This window comes from Lacerta agilis, chromosome 6 (assembly GCF_009819535.1).
Source record: "Lacerta agilis isolate rLacAgi1 chromosome 6, rLacAgi1.pri, whole genome shotgun sequence".
NCBI classification, from domain to species: Eukaryota; Metazoa; Chordata; class Lepidosauria; order Squamata; family Lacertidae; genus Lacerta; species Lacerta agilis.
The window spans coordinates 1,186,695-1,200,030 of NC_046317.1; the positions used below are offsets into that span (position 1 = coordinate 1,186,695).

At 44.4% G+C, this 13,336-nt stretch overlaps 1 protein-coding gene across 4 annotated transcripts in view; it reads right to left on the minus strand.

The window, feature by feature from the left end:
• Positions 1 to 13,336, minus strand: part of RGL1 (ral guanine nucleotide dissociation stimulator like 1) — a 107,280-nt gene that overhangs the window by 4,758 nt on the left and 89,186 nt on the right. For all 4 annotated transcript variants that reach the window (XM_033151170.1, XM_033151167.1, XM_033151169.1 and 1 more), the window contains 8 exons: positions 12,941 to 13,044; positions 12,103 to 12,187; positions 9,806 to 9,895; positions 8,717 to 8,803; positions 7,159 to 7,191; positions 6,240 to 6,361; positions 4,706 to 4,795; positions 2,733 to 2,919 (listed from right to left, as the gene is read on the minus strand). In XM_033151170.1, the coding sequence (XP_033007061.1) occupies positions 2,733 to 2,919; positions 4,706 to 4,795; positions 6,240 to 6,361; positions 7,159 to 7,191; positions 8,717 to 8,803; positions 9,806 to 9,895; positions 12,103 to 12,187; positions 12,941 to 13,044 (798 nt within the window). The remainder of the gene's footprint in view (positions 1 to 2,732; positions 2,920 to 4,705; positions 4,796 to 6,239; positions 6,362 to 7,158; positions 7,192 to 8,716; positions 8,804 to 9,805; positions 9,896 to 12,102; positions 12,188 to 12,940; positions 13,045 to 13,336) is intronic.

Below are 13,336 nucleotides of genomic sequence, written 5' to 3' on the forward strand. Positions count from 1 at the left end.
GGTTTGTTGTGGGTTTTTTTCTTTTTGTTTCAACTGAGGCAGCTATAGTCAACCTGTGGGCCCTCCAGATGTTGCTGGACTACTGGATTTGTAGCTGGTTGACTGACTAAACCCAAAAAGTGCTCACAAATGGTTCTTCACCATCCTGGGGGGAAAGTGACAAGAAGAAGAGTTTGGATTTGATATCCCGCTTCATCACTACCCGAAGGAGTCTCCAAGCAGCTCACATTCTCCTTTCCCTTCCTCCCCCACAACAAACACTCTGTGAGGTGAGTGGGGCTGAGAGACTTCAGAGAAGTGTGACTAGCCCAAGGTCACCCAGCAGCTGCATGTGGAGGAGCGGAGACACGAACCCAGTTCACCAGATTACGAGTCTACCGCTCTTAATCACTACACCACACTGGCACACTAGTGGTGCAGGGTTCTGTCGTGGGCCCATTGTTGTTCAACGTCTTTATAAACAACTTGGATGAAGGAATTCAGGGGGTGCTCATCAAATTTACAGATGACACCAAACTGGGAGGGGTAGCTAATGCCACAGAAGACAGAATCGGGATTCAAGGCGACCGTAACAGATTGGAGAACTGGGCCCAAACTAACAGAATGAATTTCAATAGGACAAATGTCAGGCTCTGCACTTAGGCAGGAAGATGGGGGACACCTGGCTTATTAGCAGTACATATGAAAATGATCTAGGAGTCTGAATAGACCACAAACTTAATGTGAGTCAACAGTGTGATGCAGCAGCAAAAAAAGCTAATGCTATTCTAGACTGCATCAACCTAAGTCTAGTGTCCAGATAAAGGGAAGTGTTAGTCCTGTTCTATTCTGCCTTATTCTGCTCTGTTCAAGCCACACCTGGGCACCACAGTTTAAGAAGGATATTGGCAAGCTGGAACTTGTGCAGAGGAGGGTGACCAAAATGACCCAGGGTCTGGAAACCAAGCCTTATGAGGAATGGCTGAAGGAGTTGGGGATGTTTAGCATGGAGAAGAGGAGGCTGAGAGGAGATATGATAGACATCATCAAATATCTCAAGGGCTGTCAAATGGAAGATGGAGCAAGTCCCTCCCCCCCCCCCAGCTCCGGAGGGTAGGGCTTGAACCAATGGCTTCAAGTTACACAAAAGGCAATTCCAAGTAATCTTCAGGAAGAACTTGATGATGGTAAGGGCTTTTTGACAGAGGACTCTCCCACGTGAAGTGGACTTTCCTTCCTTCTATTTTAAAAATGTTGCTGCTCCTACCAACAAGTTTATGGGAATTTGGTAGGCTCTGTAAAAATGCTTCCCTGCCAACCCATCTAATGAGTGAATATCACCTTTTTCTTTGGTAGCTGGAAAGTTTACACTGACCTTCTGTGCTTCTAAGTTGAAGGGAGAAATGATCGCTGAGCCTTTTAGACATATCTCTAGTTACCATTCATATTAAACTTTTGCCTGGAGAAGAGCCATTATAGAACCTAAGGCAGCTTTTGGATTTATATAACTATCCAATAATTACAAACTATCAACACTGTTAAAGGACACTGCAAATTTGTTTCCTGCATTTAGAAGAGCAAGCCAGCAGATGGCAGCATATTCAAAGACAAAGGTCCGTATAGTTAAAGCTATGGTTTTCCCAGTAGTGATGTATGGAAGTGAGAGCTGGACCATAAAGAAGGCTGATCACCGAATAATTGATGCTTTTGAATTATGGTGCTGGAGGAGACTCTTGAGAGTCCCATGGACTGCAAAAAGATCAAACCTATCCATTCTGAAGGAAATCAGCCCTGAGTGCTCACTGGAAGGAGAGATCCTGAAGCTGAGGCTCCAATACTTTGGCCACCTCATGAGAAGAGAAGACTCCCTGGAACAGACCCTGATGTTGGGAAAGATGGAGGGCACAAGGAGAAGGGGACAACAGAGGACGAGATGGTTGGACAGTGTTCTCGAAGCTACCAACTTGAGGTTGACCAAACTGCGGGAGGCAGTGGAAGACAGGAGTGCCTGGCATGCTCTGGTCCATGGGGTCATGAAGAGTCGGACACGACTAAATGACTAAACAACAGCAACAATATTTATCTTGCAATGGAGCTCTCCCACCTGCAGGAGAGCATCTTGCACAGGTCTTTAGGGATTCCAGTAGGCATGACTTTGTATATAGCTCGAAACTTAGCCAATGTCCATAAAAATAGAAGCCTAAAGTTTCCCCAGGGCTCAACTATTTGAGGCTCTTTAATGAATTTTACAATGCCACAAGGTGCACAGCAAAAAAAGTTGGGGTGGGATTGAGACAAGGAGGAAGATGATGGAAGCAAGAGAAAAGAGGGGAATTAAACACTGTCAGTTCAGTTACGCACAGGGTGGCCTACACACCATGCCTTTAAAGCACCTTTGATGAGTCCCAAGAAATGTCTTCCAAATAAGGGGAGGCTGAAGCATTTTGGCTTGGGGGACACATGCAATGCAAAGCCCCCCCCTTTAAGAGCCACATGCAGGCAGAGGGCATGGGCAAAACATAAAGCGGCATCCTATCACAGTCGGTGTGGCCTCTCTGCAGTTCCTTCAACCACACTGACTGACCCCCCTCTCTCCCACATGCACCACAGCCCTGCGCTTGCAGGAGAGATTTAAACCTCTCCCCTCAGCCCAGTGCTGCTATAAGGGGGAAGGTGGGAGCTGGCAGGCCCATAGACTCACCACCCCACTAGAAATTAAGAGCAGTCTTCTCTGGACATTGGCAAATACATACTTTCTTCTGGGGCTCGTCAGGAGTGTCTGTGGGAGAGATGCAGATGTCCTCAGTCTCTGAATGGTTGGACTCACAAGACGATACGCTGACGGAATCCATGCTTTCACCGGAGCTCCCGCTTGGCGTGGACTTGGGCTGCTCTTTGGTCGGGGTGCTGCTGGCAATTAGGTCAGATCCCAGAAATAACCTGGCGAAAAGCGAGTGAGCAAATGAAAGGCCACTAAGTGCTGGTGGGAAGTAGAGATGCTGCACATGTCTAAGGTATCCTCAAATAACTCTGCTGTTATGCACAAGCCCTGACACCCCCAAACAGTACATTCAGAAGTGAGATTTAATATGGTGTGAACTGAAGCCCTATAGAACAGGCCTGTACAACTTGTGGCCTACTAGGCCAGAGACATTCTCCTCAACAAACCACCAGTATCACACTCAAAGGGGAAAAAACTTATTTTCAGGTGACACTGAACTCCAGCTAGACTTAATAATATCTGTTAAGATTCAAACCGTGTCTGTTGGAGATGTAAAGTTATGAATACATATATTCTGGTCATCCCCTAAAATGAGATTGTTCTGGAGTGTTGTATTAGGTGAAACTGACTGCACTGCAGGATATTCTCTGCCAATAAATCCACTACTGAGTTTTGTGAAGGATCATGTCCTCTTAGAACACAGAGAAATGATAACATGCCCATATGGCAATTGGTTATAATTGCAGGAAAATTAACACTTCTGCACTAGATGATTGCATTATAGTGGTCTAGAAAGGTGTCTATAGATAAGACTAACATAAAATAAGAGAAGCGAGACAATATGACAGTTGATTTATTGAAAAACTGAGTGTAATGAAACAAGGAAATGCGGAACCATTACTGGGAACACTGTAGAATAAGCTAAAACCCAGACTCTTCACCAAACGGAGAAAATTTCCCTCGCCTCCCCTAATTAAACACTAGGCACTCTGCATTTTCAGTTTATTCTTCATTTGCTAAAACCATTTTTGTAAAAGAAGCAACAACTTACGGCCTACCAGGCAAAATGCAGCCCAGACCTGCCATCTGTACATGGCTGCCTTGCCAAGAAGCCCCTGAGAACCATCCTGGTTTCTTTGCAGTCCCAGCAGGTAGAAAACAGGAGTTTTATTGAGCCCCTGAAGGGCTGTGGGAGGCTTGGTGAGTCACAAAGCATGTCATATATTCACTGAGAAAATGGCAAAAGACTTCTGTGGGTGTTTACACAAAACGCCAAGATTCCCAAAATGTTTTTAACTCAAGGTTTCCTCTCCTTCAAGCAAATTTTGTGCATTAGGACATTGCCTCTTGGATCAATCAAGTTAGAGCACAAGCCAGCGACAGTTACGCACCTTTATGGAAGGCTGTTGTTTCAGCAAAGACATTTTAGTCACGTCATCATCACCATCATTTGAAATGATTAATCAATTATGGTGCTCAATTAAAACTGCATATACACAGGTAAGGGATATTCCTGATTAATTGGGGGACATTTTTGATCCCTTAATTCAATGAATTGATGTTGCAGTCCTATTTTTTAAGCCCCCTTATTTGAAGGGAGAGTTAAACACATGCTTAAAGCAGTGGGATTTTAAAGTGTTGAAACTTGGATGCAGGATGGCCTTGGTTTTTTTAAAATGCAAGTCCTTCTGAGCCTCAGATGGATGAAGGCTTGCTTTTAAAATGGAATTAAGTAAATGTGAGTAACTTGCATGATTCTATAAGCTAAACCATAGTTTAGCACAGATGCACAAGGTTTGTTCTTTGCCTACAGGCTGTGGTTAAGGAGGAGGGAGCTTAACCATGATCCCAGAAACCAAACCTTGGCTTAGCTGCCACATCACACCAGGCTAAAGGAACAGAGGGGAAGGAGAAGGTGTGAGTGAGCTCCTCTCTGGAGGTGAGGGTGGTTATTCATAGCACTGTTCACCCAAGCCCACACCAACGCCCTTAAGCTGTACTCACAGGCTAAGCCGCTTCACCATGCTCTTCCGAGGTTTTGGTGATGTGGTCGTTGTGTCAACAGCCGCCTCCACCTCACAGGAGAGGGCATAGCTGCAAAATGGAGGTCACCTTGGAGTTAGGACTACATTAAAATCTTGCTAAACGTGAAATAAAGTGCCTGAATCAAAGCAACATTTTGGCTATGAATGATTATTATTTAATGCATTTGAATACTGCCCTTCATCCACAGATCTCAGGGTGGCTCACAGCATAAAATATATAGTGGGAATGTGGGTTGGGGTTTTTCTCAGAAGCGTAGTAAGAGATGGGTGGTTGACTCAATGGGCATGGTAAATCTGTTAACGACTGTTATATTAAGGGTCTGGTGACTTCTGTTCCAGTGTATCTGAAGAAGTGTGCATGCACATGAAAGCTTATACCCAGGAAAAACTTAGTTGGTCTCTAAGGTGCTACTGGACAATTTTTTAATTACATTTTTTAATTTATTTTGACTAAAATCTGATCTGTGTATTGGTCTGGGAGGTATGAATATGGTTAGTTCACTTTAAAATGCATAGTGAACAAAATCTTCCTCCATCACTACTTTGAATAAGTTTTGTTTGCTTGCTTGCAAATAAACAAATTACAAAGCCACTATAAGACTCTAGTGCTCTTTCATCCAGACTAAACCCAGTAGTGCTACCCCTGGAACCACTGGCAGAGGAAGGCTCCGCACTACCCGGGGCGACGAAAGAAAATGCCCCAGGGGCAGGGTGTTGTGACGTCACATTCCACAGCCCCCTTTTAAGCCGTAGAGTGAAAAGGCGGCTCGTGGGGCTGCTGAGTGTTATCGGTGGCTCCCCACCGATCACGCACAGCAGCCCCACAAGCCACCTTTTCACTCTGCGGCTCAAAAGGGGGCCGCAGAAGCGGCGGTCCGACGGCGGAGTGCATCTGTACAAAATGTCGCACAGGCGCACTCCATTGTCAGGCTGTGCGCTGCTGCTCCCAGGGTGACGGAGGTAGTGGCGGTGCGTGGGAGTGGCGGGAGGGGCTGCCGCTTGTCACCCCCATGTGCCGCCATTCGCTCTGTTGCCCCAGGAGCAGCAGCACCGCACACGCTGTGCACTGCTGCTCCCGGGGCGACGGAGTGAGCGGTGGCGTGTGGGGGTGACAAGCGGCGGCCCCTCCTGCCGCTCCCCATGCACCGCCGGTCACCCCAGAAGCAGCAGCGCTGCATGGACGGGGTGCTCGCTTGGCCGTGCGCTGCTGCTCCCGGGGTGACGGAGGGAGCAGCAGCGCATGGGAGTGGCGGGAGGGACCTCCGCTTGTCCCCCCCCCTCCCCTATCACCCGGGGCGTACCGCCCCTACCACCCCCCCCCCCAGCGATGCCCCTTCCTGGAATATTTCCACCTGGTGAAATGGGAGTACAAGTACACCCCTCTTACCAATATAAGGTAAAAAAAAGGTAAATGTAAAAGATGGTCACACAGAGAGGGAGAGAGAGAGATGGGTGGGGAGGGGAATCTACCATATAGAAATGTTTCACCTCACCTTTCTTCCTCTGTTAAATGCCGCTGTTTCTTGAACCACTGAATGAATTTTCTGTCTGAAGTCATGCAATAACTATTGCAGGAAGATTGTAAAAGTTTAATCTGAGCAATTACTTCAAACTCCTGAAATATGAAATAAAAGAATTAAGACTATGGGAACAAAGTTAAACACAGAGTTGCTAACAGACCAGAGTGGCAGAAAACTACAGGACAATCAGAGAAGTTAAAAATGGCATGACACAGATCCACCTACAATAGCATGCAGCCTGGTTGTGAAAGGTGCTCAAACTGCTGCTTCAACAAAATGAATGGACCTAAGGGGGCACTCCGTGCCATATACCTGTAGGCTATGCTGAAGTGCTGTACAGTATATGTAGGGTTTTACAAGAGGTCAGTCAGGCTCTGGCAAGCAATACAAGCTTCCTCCAGGGCTCCCCCCCCCCCCCCAACACTGGAGCTATAAAGCAAGAGGGATGATCCTTAGCTCCAAGCATGGGCAGAAGTGGGGTGCAAGCAGAAAGCCAAAACTAATTTAAATACAATAATTCAAAATCCACTTTAAGCATTGGAACACCCCCCCTCCAAATACTGGTTTTTTTTTTAATGTTACGCATGCCCTGGATATCTTCAGCGATGTCTTCCTAACACTGCAAAACTTAATTTATAGGAAGAGTTTTTTCTTTGTGTAACTAATCAGAACAGGGGGGGGGGAGAAGTAGGGAAGCAACCAATTGGTTTCAAAGCTTCCAGGTTTGGATTAGGAGGAAGTTTCCCAGCTGTGCCTGATGTCCCCTGAAGGCGGCCTTGCAGTTCCATTTGCAAGTTTATCTAGTTGTGTCATCTCCTGCCTGCCTCTGAAGCCAAAAAGAGGATGAGGTGCAGATCAGCCAGGGAACATGGTAAAGAAAAAGCAAACTTACCCGCCTTCTCTTTTCAAAATTTATTAGCCCTCCCTGCAAGAAACAGAGAGAGCAAGGATTGGTTTCAAAATCCATTTGTCGATATGTTCTCAATTTAATAATTATAGAGTTTTTAACAGTAAAATAGTTGCTTTCAAATGTATTTTGCTATAGGATCACAGCTTTTCCTTGCTTTTCAAAAGGACTAATCTTTCAAGCCCTCCAGATATGCTTGGACTACAGCTCCCATCATCCCTGGGGCTGCAGGGGGAGGGCACCATACTGGCTACTCCAATCTGCCACAAACTGAAAGTCTTGTCACCAGTCCTTCAGTCGCTTGACCTTGAGCTAAGCTGGTGGTTCTGTGGACAGTATCACAGTCTCTGCTCTGAATAAAAGTCCTGGAGCCGCATCCTCCCTCCATTACACTACTGGTAAAGCCCCTATGTCAGGGTGGTTCAACAGGAGGCCCAACATTTGACCCACACAGCCCTTGCTCTGCCTTCCCAAAGCTGGGGAAGGAGACATGAGGGCTGTGACAGGGTCCTAGAGTCCTCCTTCCTCCTTCCCAAAGCCTAATTAGTGCTTTCCCAGCTTTGGGAAGGAGGTGGGAGACCTCTACGACCCTGCCACAGCCTCACACCTCCTTCCCAAAGCCTGGTGCCTACTTAGTAGGCTTTGGGAAGGCAGCATGAGGGCTGGGGGGGGGGGAGAGCCATTAAATGTGGGGATCACTCCACCGCACCCTCATGTGACATGGCAGTGTGCGACCTACGGGTTCTGTGTTGAAGTACTATTGCAGCCCACTTGGTAGGAATAGTTGGGCCGCCGTGCTCTGCGTGGAGATGTTGCTTCTCACAAACACCGCCTTCATATGAACGGAGACTGGCTGCAGGATTCCAGGTTGCTAGCCCACAGCCTGGGATGCTCGGATGAGGACAATTATCCATGTGAATTGGCTCCTGGGTATTTCTACCTTAATGTGGATACTATTATTCTGTAGATTTCAGAAGAACTCAGCTTTCAGAATAATATTGCACAAAAGCATTCCAATTAAGTAATTTACATATAATCCAGGACACCCATATTCTTTCTGTTCGCAATCTTTGGGATTACATGCACTAACATTCATTTAATAGATTTCTATATTGCTCTTCAACGTCAGTTTTCAGAGCAGTTTAAAAATAAAAATTGAATGGTGGTTTAAAAAAATACAACCAAAGCATCGAAAACAGCCATCTTGGGCATGAAAAAGACCCCTGCTGCTCTCAGAACAGTTATGAGCTAGATCATCTTAGATAACATTGCAGGCGGGAAAATGGTTTACACAATTTAAATCCAAATAATCTGAAAGGAAATGCCTTCCTACCTGATTTGGAAACAAACTGCATTTTTGATGTATAGTTGGGAGAACTCCCCACTTTAAATTCCATTTGATAGCAATCTCCATTTATTTCCTAATAAAGATTCCACTTGCCTCTGCTTCTGGCATTTCTCCCCCCTCCCCTCTCTGACTGTTATAGGAATGGCTACCAACCACGTTCAGAAAGCAGGCTCATAGGTCTGTTGTGTAACCTACCTCCACGTAGTCCTGGAGGGCTGTGTCAAGCATTGTCAGGTCAGTCAGAAAAGTACCAAGGTAAGGAACAGTGCCTTGCATTACACCCTGCACAGGATGACAGCAGAAACAAGTCACCCACCTTTCCTCAGCCTCAACAGCTACCAATTGGTTTGTGGGTCCAATTCAAAGCCCTTCAAGGCTTTGAGTACCTACTCATAGGAACCTTCTTGCCCTCTTAGAACGTGGCTGCACATGACAAGCTTTCCCCTTTACGTCTACCCAAGACAGCAGTGGGGAATCTATGGCCATTCAGATGTTGTTGAACTCCAACTCCCAACAGCTCCAGCCAATGGCCAGGGGTAATGATTGGAGTGTGGTGGTTGAAAAGCTCTGTTCCAAGGAAGCTTGTCAACCATTCTACATCTTTTCATGAGGATCACCTGATAAGCTTTGCAGGAACCCAAGACTGCACAGATTATAGGCTGAGAAACTCTGCAATACAGCAAAATACCAACTGCCTGAAGACTTAAAAGGCAAGAGCTGAGTTTCCAAATAGTGTCTGGTGTCATTTCAACATAAGCTGACTGTGATCAATGCCTCCTCCCACATCAGATTTTAAATATACTGTAATATAAAATAATTTTGGTCCCAGAGTATATGTTTTAACTTCTGAGGCTTATCTTAATTTATTTGTTTTAAACAAAACACTGGTTCTGATTTGTTTCCCAAGGGGATGGTTTCCAATCCTGGCTTGTTCTCAAATTGCAGCTTAAACCAACCACATTTCCCTGAGTTCTGATGTCACAGGGAGCTGTGGTTTAAAAGCAGGAGGTTTCAATCTTCTCCCAGGCATGGAAGAGGAAGAAACAGGACAGGATGCCTGTGAGCCCAAGGATTGGGCAGGCTCATTCATGAAATGAAAACAGTGGTTTTCAATTTCATCTAAACCCAAACCATTATATTCGCATCAGGACTAGGAGATTTCCAAGCCTGTTTTTGCAATTGCTCTATTTTTATATTCTTCAGAAAAGGGCAACTTCTGCTCTAAATCTTAATTCCTTAATATTATGATTATCTCATAGAGAAAATGAAAGGGACGAGGCTCACCATATCTTTCTGCAGTTGAAGTCTCCTCTGAGTCCTCTTCTGGTTCTCTTTCACGCTGCTGTCCAAATTTGCAAATTTAGACGTTCCTTCCTATAGTGTGAACAGAAGGGCAAGTAACAAAAGAGGCTACTAAACAGGCTTGCAAACATTTCTCATACCAGTTGCAAACTAATGTACTGTTCTCTCAGGTCCAGAAAACATTGCTTACTGCTGAAAAAAAGTGAAAGAAAGAGGTTCAAAAATCTGTGTTTCCTGGCATTGTGAAGAATGGCTATTCCAAAATGCCATAAGCTTGTTTGCAAAATATTTATAGGCCAGTTCATGAGTCCTGCCAATCCCCCATCTTCTCCAAGTCACACACATCTGGACTACAACTTTCTCACTTCTAAACACTTAACATTTTCTCTCTTCTTAAACATCTTGTTCCTAACTTGCTTTAAAATATGTTCTAATAAACATCTCCCCTGTTATATAATGCCGTATTAAGAAAAACACCAGTTTTCTTGTACACTTGCACTGGGATATGATGACTAATATCTCTGGTCTGCTGACTAACAAGGAGACAGTCAGGAAATGAAAATGCTTGCTTTTACATTCCAGCAACTGCAGCCCTGGAGAGCACTTTCCCGAGAACTGTATGAATGGAAGCCATATTTCACAACACTTTTTTTTGGAACTTCTGGCACAGGCTGATTAACCTATTGCCATTGTTCCCTAGGCTGCTTTGATGTGCAATTGTAGGGGTCTGACACTGCTTCTCCGATGCCTTCCCTGAAAACAAAGATTCAGATGTGGGTCTTTCTCCAACATCCCCCACAATGGAGATTGGAGCAAATAATTCATTTAGCTTCTCTACTTCATTCACAACTCTAACTCACCTAGTTTTCATTATATGATAAGCTTGCATACATTAGTTTTGCTTTTAGCAGATCCTTGTCTGTAGCATTTTTTAAAACATCCAATTTAATATGCAATTATACATCCAAAGCACCACTAAGTGCTTCAGGCCCCTGCTTTAGTTCAGGGTGCCTTGAACAAGCCCAGAATCCCTTAAAAATGCCCCATTTTGTTTCAGGATTCATCTGAATTCACCACACACCACAATTTTTATGGCTCCTGTCACACTATTATTTAGCTATGTTGTTGTCCTTTGGGTGGTTCCACACCCTCTCTAATCCATGGTATAAATTTAAGTTTAAATAACTTACAAACATGTCATAGAATCCTAGAATTGTGGTGCTGGAAGGGACCCTGAGGGTCATCTAGTCCAACTCCCTCTCTCCTTCAACTTTATTTTAATGAAGCCTCTCATTTTTGTGAATTTCCTTCCACTGAAATTAAATGAAACTTTGCTGGCCTTCCTGGGCAATTTTCTATTCATTATAAATTGAATTTCAGAGTACTGTGATCACTATTTCCAAGCATTCTGGTGACACTTAACATTTCCAGATTCTGGGCACAACTCAATATTTATTTATGGGTCGCCACTTCTATTATAAGCTCTATAGCTAACTGTTGCAAGGCATAATTATCATATCAAAAAAGCTGTCTCTTTGCCATGATCTGAATGAACATTTACCTAGTTAACATTTTCACATTTTGCCTCCACATCAAGCTCAAAATTGTTCTCAGAGCTTTGGCCGTGTATGTGTGCATGTTTTAAGTACTCTATTTCTTATTTGAATAGGTATTTCTATACACAGTGATTTTGCAATTAGTTTTGTTCCTCCTAAAGTTTTTAATTTATTGCACACAATACTCCTGTTGACATGTACAGTAACACTTCTGCCAATGCAGCTTTTTCTCCATAGATTTCCCATCCATCTAATTGATTATTCTTTCCAACAGTTTTCTGATATTAAAAGAAAAAAACATATTCATAAAATAGCTCACTAAGGTTTCCAAGCATTAGTTTGCACATCTATATTTTGTCAACCTTTGCATATGAGTTTTCCTGTGGTACATATATTTGAATATTCCACTGGCTTTCCATGGTTTCTGAGTGCTTGTCAATATCTTCTATCCCATTTCAGTTGAATAGAACAGAAAACTCAGACCGTCCCCTTTAAGGGATTAGTTATCCCAAATCAGTGGCATTTCAGGTTTTGTTGTTGGCTTTCCCCATGGACACAGTTTAACAGCCACTCTATGACTTTTACAATGGTAAATATCAGAGGTCTGGTTCCATTTTGATCCAAGTGGAGCCCATCACATTTGTACATTTGGGGGGGGGGGAGCTCACAAGGTTTTAAAAAGCAATGTTTTAATGCACCACTGACATATCCACTACTTCTCACCCGCATTAGCAATTCCCGGCTTGTCAAATAGTTGTCGTGATCCGAGAAAATTTCTGACAGCTCCTCAAACATCAACATCCTGTCCCTGTGTAGAAAAGAAACTGATTGAAAACTGAGGTTCTCAGATATCCCAAAACAAATTAAAAGCTAAACGTGTTGAGATTAGACTGTGGTGTTACTGTTGTCTTGTCAGAACCTGAGCCCGTGGCTGGACTTGGGACCCAAAAGGAGATGGCTGTGAAAGATATGTGACCACAGATCGTCTCCTGTTTTCTTAAAAGTTTGTAATAGCACCCACTGGGGATGGGCTCCAATTCATAGCACACAGTTGTGTGAAGGGTGTGTGGGTTAATCCCTCCTTTCCATGAACTTTTCCTGATGAAGCTCCTCAACCCTTACAGCTGCTATGTGACCAGAGGGGAAAACTTACAGGTACCAGTCACAGATATTGGAAGGTCTTGACTATTGACTTTCTCAGTCTGGGGACTGGAGAGATGTCAGATCGGGGTTCAGCTTGTATGCCACCATCTCCCAACTCTGGTCAAGGGAAGGAACTGCTGGAAACCGACCACATCAGGCAAGGGAGCTTCCTTGTCCTAACTGGCCAGCCTGGAGCTGGCAATATTCTCCTGATAGAGATTTTCACTAATCAGCACAATTAGGAGGACTGCTCTTGAGGCTATTGGCCACCTTTGCCTCTCACACCCCGTCGCCTCCTCCTGGACCCTCTAATCAACTGTGGAGGAACTGGGCATGAGACCCACACACTGGAGCAGCAAGATCAACAACAGTTCACAAGGTTGCTCTCCATTGCAATGAAGAGGTGGTAAAGTCTTACTTTGCGACACAAGCCCAACTCTTCTTTAACCGATAGATGGAATTGGATTGTAGTGCTGACACAATGGCCCTCAAGGAGGAAAAATTCTTCAGGATCCTACATTCCTGCAGAAGAGGTGGTTAAGAAACAGAAGAGGGTTAAATATCAATTATTACACACCGATGGGTGATTTCCTGTTTTAGGGTATGGCAGCTGCTGTAAATTCTTACTGCTAAAACCACCTGAACAAATATTGAGCACTTTAGAGAGAGAGAGTGTCTCTCCCTGGCTCTTTCCAGCATCTAAAAATAAGCATTAATGTAGATTTTGGCACCTTGTTCTTGTTTTCTTCACTTTTAACTTTTGGTGTGTGTGTGTGTGGCAATGGTGCTGATTCAGTTTAATAGTTTCCAGCTC